Consider the following 21,060-nt stretch of genomic DNA (forward strand, 5'->3'; position numbering starts at 1 on the left):
GTTGCCTCTGCTGTATTTATTATCACATTTATTTACTTTATCGTTATAGTTAATAAAACGCTCGTGCAATTGCATAAAAACGAGCAAAAAAACACTAAATAGCTAACGGAGGAGCTCATTTCCGGGTTCTCCTATGGGCGTGATCCTATTGGTCCGTGGATATCGCAGACGACGCGATCTGATTGGTCGCCGTTTTGGAAACCCGGTAGTGGAAGGAAAAGCACGCGGATAATATTTACGTGACAAGTTTTGGTAAGTAAACACAACCGAACGTATGCAAAATGCTGAATAAAACCCTTAAATTACCATAAATTGCTTCAGTCAGGCGTTTGTAAAAAGAGATATGTAGCAAATGGTTAGTGCTAGCAGCAGGTTAAGCTTCATTAGCTTTGTAGTAGCAATGTTTTTGTACTTTGCTCTCTGAAGTGGCGTGTCACATTTAGTTTTTTAGTGTGTTAAATGTTGTTTCTAAGTTGGGTTTGTGTGGATGGGCTGTCTAAAGACTATTTTATTTGAAAAGCAAAATATTTGTTCAGGTGTGTTTAGTTTGGCTGGAAGTAAGGACATGTCTGGGCTTGGCAGATTGACATAATTTTTCTTTTAGTGTTACACCTGTGGAGCTTTTTACTAGGGAAATTATGTTAAAAAACAAAATTGATTAAAGGAGTAGACAATAAAGGGAAAATGCGATTGAAAAAAACTTTATTTTATAGCACTATAATTACACTTCCAAATACAACACTAAAAACCCATTTCTTAGCAGACACGTGACCAAGTGTTTGTGATGATCAGATTTATTTTATGCTGTAAACAAACAACTACTCACTATTGTAGTTGTCTGATTATTTCTGACCGTGTAATTGTACTCACAGTGATACTTCATCAGAATAAGATCTGTGTTTGCTGTATCTGTCACTCTCAGTTGAACAGTAAGTAAATAAATACATAAATTGATAATTACAAATGGCGCTTTTGATTCGATAAAAGTACTGTCTAATGGTGTAGGGCGGATGAATACTCAAATACTCAAATACTGATAGAATACTCAGCGGGGTATCGAGAAGTATTAATTCCCATGATACTTTTTTTAGAATTTTAGAAATACGTCGTCTACGTTTAAGCTTATTTGCACAAAGACGCACATGTATGTCATGTTTAGATCAGTTCAAGCTGGTTTTACTAGTAATACTTAAATGACTGTTGTCTGAGAGAGTGATGTCACGATTTTAATGTAATGATTATTGTGGGAATGAAAATGGCGATTTAACAATTATGCACGATTATTAACGACCAAAACGACGACGAAATCCTAAATCTTCTTGTTTTCTAAGGCATTACTGCTCAATATGTCTCCCGCTTTATGAAATCGAACTTTATGAATGATTAATTAGACATAAACAGCAACCTAAAATCGTCACATTTCTTTTAATTGAACTAAAAAAGACATAAATTAGTTTGGAAATGGTCTCTTCATTTTTCTTTTAAAATTGTCACAATGATCATGTTTTAGGTCACAATATAATCATGAAGACTATCACGATTATTGATTATTAACGTCCCTTCTAAGAGATTATTGTAGGTTGAAAAATGGGAGAAATCACCCATGTTAGTCCAATCTAAAATAGCAACTTTGTATATTATTTTATCATTATCATATATTTTTATGTATTTAAATTCTCATGTTCATTTAACACTAAACATTACTCCGGCTTGGCAGATTGTCTCTTCATAATAACATGCATAAAAAGGTGATTGTAGCTCGGCAGTGAGCTAATAAAGGTTGATCACTTCTAAAATGGCACTTCCCATGTGGCGAGCATGTGTTATATTGGTGCGCTCTGAAAAGGGCACTTGGACTCGCACGCGGCTGCACCCCACCATGCATGATTATAGGACTGTCAGAACCTATGGAAGTCTATGATGTATTTCTATGGTAACCAGGTGTATTTAAATGATCACACAAGTTGCATTTTGTGCCAGGTTTTACTAACGTTTTCCCCCAGTGACTGCTGCTGTGGCCGGACCGTATGAAGAACGAGAACGATGAGAAAATATCAAAATGTAATATCGATTATCAGTCACTATGTTTACTACTTACTGCGTGAAATATATGATGGATATGTGCATCAAAGTAAAAGGTAAAATCATGTGTTTTCATCATATTTTAGATTCAGTTGTCTCTTCACTTCACAGATGAGCCTCGTCTGGTTCATTGTGTAACCAAGAGTGATCAAAGAGTGGTTATTGTGAAGAATCATATTTAGAGTTAGTTCACAGCTTTAGTGTGTACGTTCCACTTATTCCATATGGTTTTTATTCATAGTTTGGACATATTTAGTGACAATCCACAATGTAAAAGTAACAAAAAATAAGAAAAACTATAAAATAAAAAAGTGTGTTCAGACTTTTGACTGGTATTGTAGAAATATCAAATCAAATCAAATCAATTTATTTTTGTATAGATATATAGATGCATAGATACATACATGCATGGATAAGATTCCTATTACCGTATTTTCCGGAGTATAAGTCGCACCAGCCAAAAAATGCATAATAGAGAAGAAAAAAAACATATATAAGTCGCACTGGAGTATGAAATACGGTTGTAAGTGTGAAAATAACAAATAATATCACATATAAGTCGCTCCGGAGTATAAGTATATAAGTATAAATATAAGTCTTAAGTCGCACCCTGGCCAAAACTATGAAAAAAAAGTGCGACTTATAGTTTGGAAAATACGGTAATAACACATTTATTCCTGCAGCAATAATCAATTATACATCATAAATACTGTAAATAATGGTTTAGATGGCTTTAGCAGTCATATACTGAAGGCACATCATATCACAGTTGTTGTTGTTTTTCTTCATCACAGTTGTTGTTCCTCATCACAGTTGCTGTTCTTCGTCACAGTTGTTGTTCTTCATCACATTTGTTGTTCTTCATCACAGTTGTTGTTGTTCTTCATCACAGTTGCTCTTCATCACAGTTGTTGTTCTTCTTCATCACAGTTGTTGTTGTTGTTGTTCTTCATCATCACAGTTGTTGTTCTTCATCACATTTGTTGTTCTTCATCACAGTTGTTGTTCTTCATCACAGTTGTTGTTGTTGTTGTTCTTCATCATCACAGTTGTTGTTCTTCATCACAGTTGTTGTTCTTCATCACATTTGTTGTTCTTCATCACAGTTGTTGTTCTTCATCACAGTTGTTGTTCTTCATCACAGTTGTTCTTCGTCACAGTTGTTCTTCATCACAGTTGTTCTTCATCATCACAGTTGTTCTTCATCACATTTGTTGTTCTTCATCACAGTTGTTGTTCTTCATCACAGTTGTTGTTGTTGTTGTTCTTCATCATCACAGTTGTTGTTCTTCATCACATTTGTTGTTCTTCATCACAGTTGTTGTTCTTCATCACATTTGTTGTTCTTCATCACAGTTGTTGTTCTTCATCACAGTTGTTGTTCTTCATCACAGTTGTTCTTCGTCACAGTTGTTCTTCATCACAGTTGTTCTTCTTCATCACAGTTGTTCTTCTTCATCACAGTTGTTGTTCTTCTTCATCATCACAGTTGTTGTTTTTCATCACAGTTGTTGTTCTTCATCACAGTTGTTGTTGTTGTTCTTCATCATCACATTTGTTCTTCATCACAGTTGTTGTTTTTTTATCACAGTTGTTCTTCTTCATCACAGTTGTTGTTGTTGTTTTTCTTCATCACAGTTGTTGTTGTTGTTCTTCATCACAGTTGTTGTTGTTGTTCTTCATCACAGTTGTTCTTCATCACATTTGTTGTTCTTCATCACAGTTGTTGTTCTTCTTCATCACAGTTGTTGTTCTTCATCACAGTTGTTGTTCTTCATCACAGTTGTTGTTCTTCATCACAGTTGTTCTTCATCACGGTTGTTGTTCTTCATCACAGTTGTTGTTCTTCATCACTGTTGTTGTTCTTCATCATCACAGTTGTTGTTCTTCATCACAGTTGTTGTTCTTCTTCATCACTGTTGTTGTTCTTCTTCATCACAGTTGTTGTTCTTCATCACAGTTGTTGTTCTTCTTCATCACTGTTGTTGTTCTTCTTCGTCACAGTTGTTGTTCTTCATCACAGTTGTTGTTTTTCATCACAGTTGTTGTTCTTCATCACAGTTGTTCTTCATCACTGTTGTTGTTCTTCATCATCACAGTTGTTGTTCTTCATCACAGTTGTTGTTCTTCTTCATCACTGTTGTTGTTCTTCTTCATCACAGTTGTTGTTCTTCATCACAGTTGTTGTTCTTCTTCATCACTGTTGTTGTTCTTCTTCATCACTGTTGTTGTTGTTCTTCTTCGTCACAGTTGTTGTTTTTCATCACAGTTGTTGTTTTTCATCACAGTTGTTGTTCTTCTTCATCACTGTTGTTGTTCTTCTTCATCACAGTTGTTTTTCATCACAGTTCTTCTTCATCACAGTTGTTGTTCTTCTTCATCACAGTTGTTTTTCATCACAGTTGTTTTTCATCACAGTTGTTGTTCTTCATCACAGTTGTTGTTCTTCTTCATCACAGTTGTTGTTCTTCATCACAGTTGTTCTTCTTCATCACAGTTGTTGTTGTTCTTCATCACAGTTGTTGTTCTTCATCACAGTTCTTCTTCATCACAGTTGTTGTTGTTCTTCATCACAGTTGTTGTTCTTCATCACAGTTCTTCTTCATCACAGTTCTTCTTCATCACAGTTGTTGTTCTTCATCACAGTTGTTGTTGTTGTTGTTCTTCATCACAGTTGTTCTTCTTCATCACAGTTGTTCTTCATCACAGTTGTTGTTCTTCATCACAGTTGTTCTTCATCACAGTTGTTCTTCATCACAGTTGTTCTTCATCACAGTTGTTGTTCTTCTTCATCACTGTTGTTGTTCTTCATCACAGTTGTTGTTCTTCATCACAGTTGTTCTTCATCACGGTTGCTGTTGTTGTTGTTGTTGTTGTTGTTGTTGTTGTTCTTCTTCTTCTTCTTCTTCTTCTTCTTCTTCTTCTTCATCACAGTTGTTGTTTTTCATCACAGTTGTTGTTTTTCATCACAGTTGTTGTTTTTCATCACAGTTGTTGTTCTTCATCACAGTTGTTGTTCTTCTTCATCACAGTTGTTTTTCATCACAGTTGTTGTTTTTCATCACAGTTGTTCTTCTTCATCACAGTTGTTGTTTTTCATCACAGTTGTTCTTCTTCATCACATTGTTGTTTTTCATCACAGTTGTTCTTCATCACAGTTGTTCTTCTTCATCATCACAGTTGTTGTTTTTCATCACAGTTGTTGTTCTTCATCACAGTTGTTGTTGTTGTTCTTCATCACATTTGTTCTTCATCACAGTTGTTTTTTTTTATCACAGTTGTTCTTCTTCATCACAGTTGTTGTTGTTGTTGTTGTTCTTCATCACAGTTGTTGTTGTTGTTCTTCATCACAGTTGTTGTTGTTGTTCTTCATCACAGTTGTTCTTCATCACATTTGTTGTTCTTCATCACAGTTGTTGTTCTTCTTCATCACTGTTGTTGTTCTTCTTCATCACAGTTGTTTTTCTTCATCACAGTTGTTGTTCTTCATCACAGTTGTTCTTCATCACGGTTGTCGTTGTTGTTCTTCTTCTTCTTCTTCTTCTTCTTCTTCTTCTTCTTCTTCTTCTTCTTCTTCTTCTTCTTCTTCTTCTTCTTCTTCTTCTTCTTCTTCATCACAGTTGTTGTTTTCCATCACAGTTGTTGTTCTTCATCACAGTTGTTGTTCTTCTTCATCACTGTTGTTGTTCTTCATCATCACAGTTGTTGTTCTTCATCACAGTTGTTGTTCTTCTTCATCACTGTTGTTGTTCTTCTTCATCACAGTTGTTGTTCTTCATCACAGTTGTTGTTCTTCTTCATCACTGTTGTTGTTCTTCTTCATCACTGTTGTTGTTCTTCATCATCACAGTTGTTGTTCTTCATCACAGTTGTTGTTCTTCTTCATCACTGTTGTTGTTCTTCTTCATCACTGTTGTTGTTCTTCTTCATCACAGTTGTTGTTCTTCATCACAGTTGTTTTTCATCACAGTTGTTGTTCTTCATCACAGTTGTTGTTCTTCATCACAGTTGTTGTTCTTCTTCGTCACAGTTGTTGTTCTTCATCACAGTTGTTTTTCATCACAGTTGTTGTTCTTCATCACAGTTGTTGTTCTTCATCACAGTTGTTGTTCTTCTTCATCACAGTTGTTGTTCTTCATCACAGTTGTTTTTCATCACAGTTGTTGTTCTTCATCACAGTTGTTGTTCTTCTTCATCACAGTTGTTGTTTTTCATCACAGTTGTTCTTCATCACAGTTGTTGTTGTTGTTCTTCATCACAGTTGTTCTTCTTCATCACAGTTGTTCTTCTTCATCACGGTTGTTTTTGTTGTTGTTCTTCTTCTTCTTCTTCATCACAGTTGTTGTTTTTCATCACAGTTGTTGTTCTTCATCACAGTTGTTGTTCTTCTTCATCACTGTTGTTGTTCTTCATCATCACAGTTGTTGTTCTTCATCACAGTTGTTGTTCTTCTTCATCACTGTTGTTGTTCTTCTTCATCACTGTTGTTGTTCTTCTTCGTCACAGTTGTTGTTCTTCATCACAGTTGTTCTTCATCACAGTTGTTGTTTTTCATCACAGTTGTTGTTCTTCATCACAGTTGTTCTTCTTCATCACAGTTGTTGTTGTTCTTCATCACAGTTGTTGTTCTTCATCACAGTTCTTCTTCATCACAGTTGTTGTTGTTCTTCATCACAGTTCTTCTTCATCACAGTTCTTCTTCATTACAGTTGTTGTTCTTCATCACAGTTGTTGTTGTTGTTGTTGTTCTTCATCACAGTTGTTCTTCTTCATCACAGTTGTTCTTCATCACAGTTGTTGTTCTTCATCACAGTTGTTGTTGTTCTTCATCACAGTTGTTGTTCTTCATCACAGTTGTTCTTCATCACAGTTGTTCTTCATCACAGTTGTTGTTCTTCTTCATCACTGTTGTTGTTCTTCATCACAGTTGTTGTTCTTCATCACAGTTGTTCTTCATCACGGTTGTTGTTGTTGTTCTTCTTCTTCTTCTTCTTCTTCATCACAGTTGTTGTTTTTCATCACAGTTGTTGTTTTTCATCACAGTTGTTGTTTTTCATCACAGTTGTTGTTTTTCATCACAGTTGTTGTTCTTCATCACAGGTGTTGTTCTTCTTCATCACAGGTGTTGTTCTTCTTCATCACAGTTGTTTTTCATCACAGTTGTTGTTTTTCATCACAGTTGTTCTTCTTCATCACAGTTGTTGTTTTTCATCACAGTTGTTCTTCATCACAGTTGTTGTTCTTCTTCATCATCACAGTTGTTGTTTTTCATCACAGTTGTTGTTCTTCATCACAGTTGTTGTTGTTGTTCTTCATCACATCGGTTGTTCTTCATCACAGTTGTTCTTTTTATCACAGTTGTTCTTCTTCATCACAGTTGTTGTTCTTCTTCATCACAGTTGTTGTTGTTGTTGTTCTTCATCACAGTTGTTGTTGTTGTTCTTCATCACAGTTGTTGTTGTTGTTCTTCATCACAGTTGTTCTTCATCACATTTGTTGTTCTTCATCACTGTTGTTGTTCTTCTTCATCACAGTTGTTGTTCTTCTTCATCACTGTTGTTGTTCTTCTTCATCACAGTTGTTGTTCTTCGTCACAGTTGTTCTTCATCACGGTTGTTGTTGTTGTTCTTCTTCTTCTTCTTCTTCTTCTTCTTCTTCATCACAGTTGTTGTTTTTCATCACAGTTGTTGTTCTTCTTCATCACTGTTGTTGTTCTTCATCACAGTTGTTGTTCTTCTTCATCACTGTTGTTGTTCTTCATCATCACAGTTGTTGTTCTTCATCACAGTTGTTGTTCGTCTTCATCACTGTTGTTGTTCTTCTTCATCACTGTTGTTGTTCTTCTTCGTCACAGTTGTTCTTCATCACAGTTGTTGTTTTTCATCACAGTTGTTGTTCTTCATCACAGTTGTTGTTCTTCATCACAGTTGTTGTTCTTCTTCATCACTGTTGTTGTTCTTCTTCATCACTGTTGTTGTTCTTCTTCATCACAGTTGTTTTTCATCACAGTTCTTCTTCATCACAGTTGTTGTTCTTCTTCATCACAGTTGTTGTTCTTCTTCATCACAGTTGTTGTTCTTCATCACAGTTGTTTTTCATCACAGTTGTTGTTTTTCATCACAGTTGTTCTTCATCACAGTTGTTGTTCTTCATCACAGTTGTTGTTGTTGTTCTTCATCACAGTTGTTCTTCTTCATTACAGTTGTTGTTGTTCTTCATCACAGTTGTTCTTCTTCATCACAGTTGTTGTTGTTCTTCATCACAGTTGTTGTTCTTCATCACAGTTCTTCTTCATCACAGTTGTTGTTGTTCTTCATCACAGTTGTTCTTCTTCATCACAGTTGTTGTTGTTCTTCATCACAGTTGTTCTTCTTCATCACAGTTGTTGTTGTTCTTCATCACAGTTGTTCTTCTTCATCACAGTTGTTGTTGTTCTTCATCACAGTTTTTGTTCTTCATCACAGTTCTTCTTCATCACAGTTGTTGTTGTTCTTCATCACAGTTGTTGTTCTTCATCACAGTTCTTCTTCATCACAGTTGTTGTTCTTCATCACAGTTGTTGTTGTTGTTGTTCTTCATCACAGTTGTTGTTCTTCATCACAGTTGTTGTTGTTCTTCATCACAGTTGTTCTTCATCACAGTTGTTGTTCTTCATCACAGTTGTTCTTCTTCATCACAGTTGTTGTTGTTCTTCATCACAGTTGTTGTTCTTCATCACAGTTGTTCTTCATCACAGTTGTTGTTTTTCATCACAGTTGTTGATTTTCATCACAGTTGTTGTTTTTCATCACAGTTGTTGTTCTTCATCACAGTTGTTGTTCTTCTTCATCACTGTTGTTGTTCTTCTTCATCACAGTTGTTTTTCATCACAGTTGTTGTTTTTCATCACAGTTGTTCTTCTTCATCACAGTTGTTGTTTTTCATCACTGTTGTTGTTCTTCTTCATCACAGTTGTTTTTCATCACAGTTGTTGTTTTTCATCACAGTTGTTCTTCTTCATCACAGTTGTTCTTCATCACAGTTCTTCTTCATCACAGTTGTTGTTCTTCATCACAGTTGTTGTTGTTGTTGTTCTTCATCACAGTTGTTCTTCTTCATCACAGTTCTTCTTCATCACAGTTGTTGTTCTTCTTCATCACAGTTGTTCTTCTTCATCACAGTTGTTCTTCATCACGGTTGTTGTTCTTCATCACAGTTGTTGTTCTTCATCACAGTTGTTGTTCTTCTTCATCACAGTTGTTGTTCTTCATCACAGTTGTTCTTCATCACAGTTGTTCTTCATCACAGTTGTTGTTCTTCATCACAGTTGTTGTTCTTCTTCATCACTGTTGTTGTTCTTCTTCATCACAGTTGTTGTTCTTCATCACAGTTGTTGTTCTTCATCACTGTTGTTCTTCATCACTGTTGTTCTTCATCACATTTCAGCACATGCGTTTTGTCTTCGTTTGCTCTGCTCCGTCCCTCTAAATAGCCCCAAACTGAAATCCACTCTCTGCAGATTGTGGCGTCGGAGATGGAGCCCCCGCTGAGCCCGCGTGAGTCCGGGCAGTACGTGGCAGAGCGGAGTGTGGATGTGCGGGTGGAGGAGGAGGGGGCGGAGAAGGTGGCGGAGATGCTCTACGGACTGAGGAACTCTGAAGAGCTGAGCGCAGACGGCTGGAAGAAGGCCAATCCACTGGCCCCGGAGCCCACCTCTGACCAGGCAAGTGTCCACGCCCCAGGCAAGTGTCCATGCAAGGCGCCTGACCGGGCAAGTGTCCACGCCCCGGGCAAGTGTCCATGCCCGCCTCTGACCGGGCAAGTGTCCACGCCCACCTCTGACCGGGCAAGTGTCCACGCCCCGCCTCTGACCGGGCAAGTGTCCACGCCCCGGGCAAGTGTCCATGCCCGCCTCTGACCGGGCAAGTGTCCACGCCCACCTCTGACCGGGCAAGTGTCCACGCCCACCTCTGACCGGGCAAGTGTCCACGCCCCGGGCAAGTGTCCATGCCCGCCTCTGACCGGGCAAGTGTCCATGCCCGCCTCTGACCGGGCAAGTGTCCACGCCCACCTCTGACCGGGCAAGTGTCCACGCCCCGGGCAAGTGTCCATGCCCGCCTCTGACCGGGCAAGTGTCCACGCCCACCTCTGACCGGGCAAGTGTCCACTCCCCGCCTCTGACCGGGCAAGAGTCCACGCCCCCCACCTCTGACCGGGCAAGAGTCCACGCCCGCCTCTCACCGGGCAAGAGTCCACGCCCGCCTCTGACCGGGCAAGAGTCCATGCTCACTTCTGACCGGGCAAGTGTCCACGCCCACCTCTGACCGGGCAAGTGTCCACGCCCACCTCTGACCGGGCAAGTGTCCAGAAGCTAAAAGAACCTTTATGTACTCGTCTCTCAGTGTCGCACAGTACTAAAAAAGAAAAATAAAGAATTAAATAAACGTAACTAGAATATTAGATATACTTTAAATAGAGTTGAGATACAAAAAGTCTTTAAAATAATACAATACATCTCTGTACAAGTAGATAAAAAATAAAATGCTGACTATTACTCTTACACTTGCTCTGCGTTTGTGTTTTCAAAAGTATATTTCTTTATAACGCACTAAGTCCGAGTGCCAACAGGAAAGGCCCCGGGGACCCCTCTGTGTGGACACGCCAAAACGTACTATTGTAACTATAATGCCACCGTAGTTAAAGGGCCTAAAGATGGTCATTTGAACATTGCAAATGGAGTCTTGAATTCTAAAACACTGTCCAGAAGACTAAACTTTGAACGTTTCTGGATGAATGACGGATTATTTGGTGGGAATTTCCCTCAGTTTAAATCATCATCGTTCTTTCATTAGTCGATTTGAAAATGTCCCAAAAAATAAAAGTAAAGTCGGCCCAAAAGCCTCCTGACATCAAAACCCGGGCACCAGTTTGACCATCCCGCACCGGCAGCTTTGTGCTTTCTGACGTAACTGTCTGAAATGCTTTTGCACACGCGGGGGGAAATGTAGCTCCTCCGATGGGTCGAGTTCACGTTCCAAAACTCCTTTAAGAGCCCGCGATTTGAAATGGAGGTGGAGAACGGGCGGGAATCCTGCGCTTTTGACCCCGCCGTTCGCCGTTAAGAGCTCTGGATCTACTGGACCTATAAACGGCCGCAGAGTTGAAATGATCACACCTTCAAGTCACTCCCGTCCCACTGTCCCATCGCTCTCCTGTCCCGTGCCCAAAAATCCCACCCTGTTATTGCCGTATCAAGACATCTAGTCATTTTTTTCGGATTCTGTACATTTGTAACATTTGGCGCTTTTTCCTGCCTCTGAGAGCATCGCGTCGTCACATTCTCGAATCTGAAAAGCGCCGCCAAACTACAGTGTGTGACAGATTTTCACAAATACAAAAAAAAAGCATAATATTTCCCTTTTTTAGTGTGAATGATCCGGTTCAACATTTGTGGCTTCTGCTTCGGGGCCTTCTTCATAAAAATACCATGTCGAAATATGGCCTCTTCACCATCTTCTTTCTAAAACCTTCAAAATGCCCGTTGTTAAGGGAACTCTTGCCCCGTTTAGACCAACAGATTTGAACAAAAGCTGGATTACCGTTTGTAGTACTTCTGGAATAAGGTGAATGCACTCTCTCTCCCCGTTTCATCCCTCTTTACATGTCTGGTTCCCTTAATGGTCCCTGTATCCTGGCAGAATCACGGCTCTAAAGTCCTCGTGCCGTGCGTGTAATTGTTGAATGCGTGTTCTTTTGTCTCCAGGCAGTAAACTGGGTGTTTGTGGTGGACACCATGAACTTCTCCTTTTGGCCGGACTCTGACTCGCAACAGTGCGAGGTCACCCACAGGGGGTGCACCTACACCGGCTACATGACGCTGTGTGCCGCCATCACCAGGGCCATGGATGAAGGTACCGCTACGCACGCTGTACTACATCATGTACCTTTAAGGCAGGGATGTGCACAAATATCACCGACAGTATTTTACAACAGTATTTTGTGACAACGCTGCGTTTTGTTGCTTGTTTAGAGGAAGAAAAAAATGAAATATGTCATATATCTCATGAAATGGCAAAATGGTGATTATTATTAGTAGTACCATATTTTCCGGAGTATAAGTCGCACCAGCCCAGTAAAAAAACATATACAAGTCGCACTGGAGTATAAGTTGCACCCTAAAAAACTACGAAAATGCGACTTACACTCCGAAGAATACGGTAGTACTATTGTGAGCTGTGTATCGGCCAGCTCTAATTTAAAGTCTTACCACGTGTTGTTGATCCATCTGGGACGTCCTAGTGTCCACCATAGTTTGTTTTCCTGATACACACGCGTCGAAAACCTCCATCAATGCACTTTAACTTATGGTGATTTTCATTACAGTTATTATGCAATCACTTAAAGTTGTAAGATGAATCATGTATTACCCTAGAACCTTCCCAAAACAAACTCTCTGCGTAATTCTGTTTTTAAAATGCTTAATCTTCCATTAGTAAATATCGCCCCCTGCCCTTCATCTGGAAAACAGGAGCATGTCAAATTGAACCTATTATTTTGAAATGCTTTCCTCCCGTCGCTGTACACATCGGCCTCTGTTTCGTACGCTTTTATTGTGCATTGCCAATTATGGCGCGTGTGCCCTTTTGCTTGAACATCCAGCGCGGCCGAAATTGCTGGCGGCGCGGCGTGCATCCGCGAATCATTCATAATTAGTTTGAATGACTCCGGATATGTATCAATTATCGCTCGTATGGAATAGTGCTTTCTCTTTGTGGACGCCGCCGTCTCGGTAATTACCAGAGATTCTCCCGGAAAAACGGCGGAAGCTGCTGCGGAGCGAATCTCGTTTGTTAGCGCCGCGGCCACGATGCGTCGCCGCGCTCGAGAAAAGACCGCCGCTGAGTTATACGTTATTATGGAAAGGATAACGCTATAACGAGGCGGCCTGTGGAGGGCGCTCTCAACAGCTCCGTGTTTTCAGAGGCTTCACTTAGGAGCCGGATTCGACAGGTTTATGGCAGAAGATCCCATTTCGGTTCTTCTCACAAACATTTGCGATTCGATTTCGCAATTTATGTTTTAATGATTGGATTCTTACTCAAAGAACATATTTTATTTTAGAACGTCCTGGACACGCACACATTTAAGTAAAGACTGAAATATCCCATGTATGTCATGTTTGTAGAGCTCTAAACTACTTGCCTGACCAGACACTCCCAACACGTTTTGGCAAATTACTTATCAAAACTGGGTGTGGTTCTGGGGCTCGACCGCTGAGGTTCAATTTCTAGGGCGGAGTTTAGAGCAGAGACAGAGCCAATCACATAAACCCAGAAGTGACGCAAAAAACGCGACACGCTGAACCGGATATTACGTAGCCCGTGTCAACAAGGCGTGTTCCACGTTATCCGTCCCCGAACGCAGAAAATCTCTCCTGAATCGCGATGACGCCCTTCGTATAACCGCATCTAACTTACGTTCATCACGGCGAGTAGAACGGACTTTCCTGATCGTTCAAACGAGAGCAGAAGTAAACACTCGGTCACGAGCCGGGTCACGGGCCGGGTCACGAGCCGGGTCACGAGCCGGGTCACGAGCAGGGTCCGCCATCTTGAATGTTTTGGAACGGGGGTGAAGAGCTACTTCCGTATCTCAATGTGACGCGTTAAAACCTCCGACTGGGATTGGATCGGTAAATGGATGACCGACGATTTCATTGGCTCTGACTCCGATTCCAGACCCTTACGCATTCGAACAGAATGTGGGCGGGGCTGGCGGGTCAGGCAACTAAACTACAGGAATAGCAGATTTATTTTCTTTTGTACATTTCTTTTGTGAGATTTGGATGTTTGTGAAGGACTTTTAATTAGTTGCCGTCTTTGTAATTTGTTAAATGCATTATTAGGCCCGAGCGCCACAAGCTGGCGAGAGGCCTATTAATCTCGAAGGCCGTGCGAAAGTGCGCACTTCCAAACACTCACTAACGCACTCCTTCACTCACGCACGCCCCGTGCATACTAATTAGTAGTAGGAAAATGGAACATTACCGTTGTAAACGGGCAAAGCCCGTGCAAAAGTGCGCACTAAACGAGCACTTTACATTGGGATGACGACCGCTTCACGGTCGTCATCCCCATATAAAGCACTCATTTGCACTAAGTAGCTCACGAATACGTTCCCCATCTCTTGCATGTTCCGTGCATATAAGCATGTAATGCAAAAATTGAACATTATTACTGTATAGAGGGCCAAAAACACAAAGTGGGCGGAGCCCACTCAAAATTAACGAAAGTACCCGTCAGTGACCAGGGACCCACACCATCGAAAATGTATAGTTTATGATATTTGAAAAATGGGAACATTGTTTTCGCAGCGGAATATTATTCTTTCTTTCTTCTTCTTCTTCTCGGGACCAACCCCCCTATTTTTCACCCAGTGAACATTGACGAAAAGTCACAAAAATTAGCACACCTCTAAAAATCGTGCCTCTCTACATTCTGGCTATTTCCTTTTTCTAAAATTAAAAAAATGGCGCGTCAGCGCCCCCAAATGTACCAAAAATGCATAGAGAAATGACCCAAAAAAAATCGGATCGTAGAATCATGAAATTTGGCGAGGTAGATGGTGACAAGAGAAGTAAAAAATATTATTACGGCAACGCCGTCCGCCCAACCAAATGTCGGCCATATTGCTTCAAAAATGGCTAAACATGACTTCGGAGTTTTTCCAAACGTCGTACTTTTACGAACTCCTCCCAGGGCGTTGGCCCTAAAAAGCTGAAATTTGGTGAAAATGCTACTGAGGAGTGGGACATCAAAAGTTATCCAAATTACATTGATACCTGTCACGGTCTCTGTGCGGCAAAGCCGCAAACTGTAGCAAGAATTTCAGAAATCTCCCAAATGTAACATTTCTGCCGTTTGCGCAGATAAAGTCTGAATTGCGTCAAATTAGAATCAGTTGTTAAACTCTTTGCCCTAAACCTACTTGAAGTGAAATAAATTAATTTGGAGCCACAGCGCCCCCTACAGATTTTATATGGAGGTTAAATATTTACTTTTGCGAAATTATATGAAATTTGATGTCATAATTGTTATGGCTTTGCCGTAGCGATGACCAAAACCTCCCATGTTATTCCAATGGGGAAATCGCCAGAACATGTTTACACTTTAGACTTTCACAAACTCCTCTTAGGGCGTTAGACATATTAACCTGAAATTTGGTGAGACTCATCTTCAAAAGTTATCCACATTTTTATTCTAAGAGTCACGGTGTCTGTGCGGCAAAGCTGCACATTTTGCCAAGAATTCAAAATAAAATTGCTTTTTGATGGTAAAACAAAGGGGAGAAGATGTGACAGCGTCACAGATTCAGCAGTAGATGTAATAAAAGGACAATTGGGGCGCGTTAGCGCCCCCTCCTCTTGCGGCGTGGCGGCGGCATGGCGAGGGCCGATCATTGCCGCTTGCAGCTATATTTATTATTATTATTATTATTTATTGCATTTTAGATTCTGTTTTAGATAGTGGTCCTGATCTTGCACAAAATACACGCACTAATTCTAGACATAAGGAGTGCAAATATGCCGATCTAAAAGGCGGGGTCTACTTGGCACGCTCGGCCAATCAGAGCACTCGCCTTTCGCTCTATGCGCCCGGAGATTATTGAAGGATGAAATGATTCTTTGTAGATGCGTATAAAACTCAAACTGCATACTATAGACTGCAACTGTTTCCATATGCGTGCATTCGTTTGATGCAGCAGTCTCAATTAAATTCAGTAAATGTCCTAAAATACATAAACAAGGTCATTTTCGATCATTTCACACATCTAGTAAAGCGGGATAAGGAGACGCCAAAGCCCTCTCGCACACGATACACAGAGAGAGCCATCGTCTGAGCCAAGACATGATCCCGCTCCTTGTCTTTGTCCATTTTCCGATGTCAATGGAGCTCAACAGTTCTGAAAGTAAGAAATGTAAGTTTGAAATTTTGACAGATTCCTCGGCTTTGTGGTAACTACTCAGACTTTTAATAATTTGCGTTTGACACAAAAAACAGCTCAAATTAGGCCGCAGCTATTTTATTACTTGGTTTACGGATTTCTAAATGAAATATATTGCACTGGGGGGGGAGACGCGGCGGGAGCGTGTAACAGTAGATGTAGCGTGTTTTAGACAGACAGAACTGACGCTTAAGATAAGATAAGATAAGATATTCCTTTATTGTCCCACATGGGGAAATTTCATTGGTGCAACGCAGGTAGATACAGAAGAAAAGAACAGATGGGGGGATGGGTGAGTCCAGGCGAAGTGGGGAGCTGATGGTCCGGGGCAGATAAGCAAAGAGGAACAGATGCAGGGCATTGTCCAGCTGTGGAAGAGGGAGCATGCAGCTGTGCAGGGGGAGGGGCGGGTGACCGATCAAACCTCAAGAAGTGAGCATTTAAATCATTCACCCACTGTAGATCCCCCTCTGTCTGGGCAGGGGGGATTTTGAAGCCCGAGATGGTTTTCAGGCTCCTCCACACTCCCTGAATGTTCTTTTGCTGCAGCTGCTCCTCCATCCTCCTCTTGTAGCCGGCCTCAGCCTGCCTGATCTTCCTCCTCAGCTCCTTCTGCACAGTCCTCAGCTCCTCCTTGTTCCCTGACCTGAAGGCTCTCTTCTTCTCCTTCAGCAGAGCCTTCAGTTCATGGTTAATCCATGGCTTGTTGTTTGGAAAACACCGCACCGTCCGGGAGGGAACAATGTTTTCAAAACAGAAGTTGATGTAGTCCGTGATGCACTCTGTGATGGTGTTGATGTCCTCCCCATGTGGGTCATAAAGCTCAGTCCAGACAGTGGTGCTGAAGCAGTCCCTCAGAGCCTCCTCGCTCTCAGCAGACCACATCCTCACCTCACGGGACACCACAGGCTGCCTGCGCACGATGGGTTCATACACAGGCCTCAGATGTACAAGGTTGTGGTCCGAGCTGCCCAGGGGAGGGAGGGGGGAAGAGGAATAAGCCTCCTTGGTGTTGGCAAAAAACAAGTCCAATGTTCTATTCTCTCTGGTGGGGCAGGTAACATACTGGGTGTATGTTGGTAGAACAGAACAGGGAGAAGCGTGGTTAAAGTCACCAGAGATGAGGAAGAGAGCCTGTGGATGCTGTGTTTGCAGCCTACAAGTGCAGGAGAGCAGTGCTTCACAAGCATTTTCAGCATTGGCAGACGGGGCCACATAGACTGCGATCAAAATCACATGTGAGAACTCCCGGGGCAGATAATATGGCCTCATGCCAATAGCCAATAGTTCAATATCCTTGTTACATAGCTGCTCCCTCACTGTGCAGTGTTCGGGTTTGGACCAGCTCGTGTTCACATACACCGCCAGACCTCCACCTCTTTTCTTCCCGCATTCTCTCGTTCTGTCCGCCCGCAGCAGATGAAAATTGTCCAAACCTACAATAGAGTCTGGCATTTCTGCTGTTAACCAGGTCTCTGTGAAAATCAAGACGCTGCTGTCCCTATAAATCCTCTGGGACCGCATGAGGCTCGCTATTTCCGTCATTTTATTTTGAAGGGACCTCACGTTACCCATGACTACGGCGGGAACCGACTTCCTGTTTTCTCCTCTCTTCTCTCGGAGTTTACGTCCAGCCCGTCTGCTTCGTTGCGTTTTCCTTAGGATGTCCGCCGGGATAACGTGACGATCTCCGGGTATGACGACTGTTCTCCGCAGTTTCATGAGTTCCTCCTTTGTGTAAACGCGGTACGGCGCCGGCCGGGGGGCGGGGCCGGAGCCGGGGGACTCAGAGCCAAGACACATCGCAACGACAGTGGAGTTCGGCGACGTCATTTCCGGTGAGTGTGTCGCGTTTTCAGAGCTGTTCGTTCTTAGAGCCTTTTACCGATTAATCCACGAATTATACACACTATTTACGCATCATATACACGAAAGTGAACGTTTGATTTCTCCGCAAACAATCCGGAGCCTCAAGCCGCTCGCTTTTCAGTATTTTGTGGATTAAAAGCCCTCCTCACTCTCTAGCTCCAGCCTGAACTAGCCTAGCGTAGCCTAGCCGCTAGCATCATGGCTGGATCTACCTTTACCTGTTTGAGCTGTCATATGTCGAGTCAGAACCCTGGCTCCTTCTCTGATGATAGGTGCGTGAAGTGCAGTGTAGTGGTAGTTTTGGAGGCCAGGGTTACGGAGTTAGAAGCGCGGATCTGCTGTTTAGAGGAGCTTAAGTCCAGTTATAGTTCGGTTTTAGCGCGAGGGCTACCGGACCGCGCTGCAGGGCGTAGCATTAGCATTAGCAGTAGCAGTAAGACCGAGCTCAGCCCCTCAGCGTCTCCCGTGCAGCCGGGACTAGACCAGGAACAGAATAGGGACCACTTTGTGACAGTTCGGAGGGGACAAGGCGCTAAACGCCGAACCTCAGAGCGCCGTGAGCTTCACGTCTATAATAGGTTTTCTCCCCTCAGCGATCACACGCCCGCTGAACACACTAGAGAAACTCTTGTAATCGGGAGTTCTATTGTTAGAGACGTGAAGCTGCCAGCTGCTAGCGTTAGGTGTTACCCGGGGGCCAGAATGGGTGACATCGAAGGAAACCTTAGGATCTTAAAGCGGAGCAGGACCCGTTTCCGGCGAGTCGTGATTCACGCAGGCGGTAACGACGCCCGGCGGAGACAATCAGAGGTGCTCAAAGTTCAAGTAGCCGCGGTGTGTGACCTAGCGAAGTCGATGTCAGACACTGTAATATTTTCTGGTCCCCTGCCCAATCGGATCAATGCTGAATTGTACAGCCGTCTCTCAGCATTCAACAACTGGTTATCCAGATGGTGCCCTCAAAACAACGTTGTCTTTATTGATAACTGGAGTGCGTTTTGGGGAAAGCCCGGGCTCATACGCAGGGATGGCATCCATCCGACTTCGGAGGGTACATCCCTATTAGTTCGGAATTTGACCGATAGTCTTAGTCGTGTTAAGTGACCATCTAGGGATGAGCCCCAGGTGCAGAGCAGCAGTTCAAGACGCTCCTCTGTCGCTGAACTCTCGCCCGTTCTGTTACCTGTGAAGTGTTCAGATTCAAGACAGATAGAGACTGTGTGTGTCCCTCGTGTCCCTCGTGTCCCTCGTACAAATAATGCCAAAAAGTCACATCTCAGAAAAAATATTTCAGGCGTCAGACCAAATAACTTAAGGAAAATAACAATCACAAATACACAAATGAATAAACACGTAAAATGTGGACTGCTAAACATTAGAGCAATTTCCTCCAAATCGCTCTTAGTTAATGAATTAATTAGTGACTATAACATAGATCTTCTAGCTCTAACTGAAACGTGGCTTCAACAAGACGACTACGTCAGACTAAATGAGTCCACCCCACCCACCCATGTTAACTTTCAGACTGCCAGGAGCACAGGCCGAGGTGGTGGTGTGGCAGTGATCTCCCACTCAAGCCTACTCATGAGCCCTAAAACTAACAATGCATTTCACTCATTTGAAAGCCTTATGCTGTCAATCACATGTCCAAATATGAAAAACCAAAAAGGAGTTTTGTTCATAGTTATCTACCGACCTCCTGGTCCCTACTCAGAGTTTTTAACGGAGTTTTCTGACTTTATATCAAACTTAGTGTTAGCCTGGGATAAAATAGTTATAGTTGGAGACTTTAATATCCACGTGAACATGAGTGATGACGCTCTCAGTAATGCCTTCAGCGCCTTGTTAGACAGCATTGGTTTCACTCAGAATGTAAATAAACCGACTCACACTCACAAGAACACTCTGGATCTTGTCCTAACGTATGGAACAGAGATTAGTGACCTCATTGTCCTCCCTCAAAACCCTATATTGTCAGATCATTTCCTAATTACCTTTCAGTTTATTCTTAAAGATCATCCAGTCCCACAAAATAAAGTTATAATGAAAAGGACAATATCTGAAAAATCTATCTCAAAATTCAAAGAAATAATAGAGCCAATATTCAGTGACATGTCATGTGATCCTGCTGAGAACAGCTTTAGTCCCAGTTTAAGTGATCAATGTGTCGACTTGACCATGAATTCTCTGAAGTTTGCTCTTGACGTTGTCGCGCCGTTAAAACAGAAGGTCATTAGGCCAAAGCGCGCCTCCCCATGGTACAACCAAGAACTGCGTTCACATAAACAAAGAGTTAGAAAGTTAGAGGGATTATTTCGTCGCTCTCACACCGAAGAATCCCTAAAAGCATGGAAAAGTTGCCTGCTGTCCTATAAGCAGGCTCTGCGTAAGGCCCAAACCAGATATTATTCAAATCTAATAGAAGTCAACAAAAGTAACACTAAATTCCTTTTCAGCACTGTAGCTAGGCTAACAAACTGTCACAGTGCAGTAGAGCCCTCAATCCCAGCTACACTTAGCTCTGATGATTTCCTCCTATTTTTTAATAATAAAATAAAAACAATCAGAGATAAATTAGATGAAATTACCCCCGCTATTAGCCCTGAACTAGCCCAAGCTGTAAATCTAACGTCCCATATAAATCCACCTGTAAACTTAGAAAGGTTCACAGCTGTTGATCAAGCAGAGATAACTTCAGCCATTATGTCCTCTAAAAGCTCAACTTGTGTCCTAGACCCCATTCCAAGCAGACTCCTCAAAGACATTCTTCCCCTAATTATAGACCCTATTCTTAATATAATAAATACTTCACTAGAAAGTGGCTATGTTCCACAGTCCTTCAAACATGCAGTCATTAAACCTCTTCTGAAAAAGCCTAATCTAGATCCCGACCTATTGGTAAACTACAGACCTATTTCAAATCTTCCCTTCGTCTCTAAAATCCTTGAAAAAGTTGTAGTAAAACAGCTTTGTCGCCACCTGCAGGACAATAACTTATTTGAAGTTTTCCAGTCAGGGTTCAGAGCCCACCACAGCACTGAAACTGCACTAGTTAAAGTCACAAATGATTTGTTATTAGCCGCTGACGATGGACTGGTCTCAATCCTGGTTCTGTTGGACCTCAGC

The 21,060-nt window shown here is 41.8% G+C and overlaps 2 protein-coding genes across 2 annotated transcripts in view; one reads left to right on the plus strand and one right to left on the minus strand.

Annotated features, from left to right (window-relative positions):
* rmi1 (RMI1, RecQ mediated genome instability 1, homolog (S. cerevisiae)) overlaps nucleotides 1-21,060 on the minus strand; it is a 128,015-nt gene that overhangs the window by 36,550 nt on the left and 70,405 nt on the right. The window lies entirely within an intron of this gene.
* The window catches only part of qng1 (Q-nucleotide N-glycosylase 1), a 33,580-nt gene continuing 12,755 nt past the window's right edge, over nucleotides 236-21,060 (plus strand). The window contains exons 1-3 of the mRNA XM_072433600.1: nucleotides 236-252; nucleotides 9,581-9,788; nucleotides 11,829-11,972. Coding sequence (XP_072289701.1) covers nucleotides 9,596-9,788; nucleotides 11,829-11,972 — 337 coding nt within the window. The 5' untranslated portion in view covers nucleotides 236-252; nucleotides 9,581-9,595. The remainder of the gene's footprint in view (nucleotides 253-9,580; nucleotides 9,789-11,828; nucleotides 11,973-21,060) is intronic.

The sequence above is a fragment of the Eucyclogobius newberryi genome, unplaced genomic scaffold, assembly GCF_026437365.1.
Source record: "Eucyclogobius newberryi isolate DKJ021-1_F unplaced genomic scaffold, fEucNew1.0.hap1 SCAF_6, whole genome shotgun sequence".
Classification (NCBI taxonomy): Eukaryota; Metazoa; Chordata; class Actinopteri; order Gobiiformes; family Gobiidae; genus Eucyclogobius; species Eucyclogobius newberryi.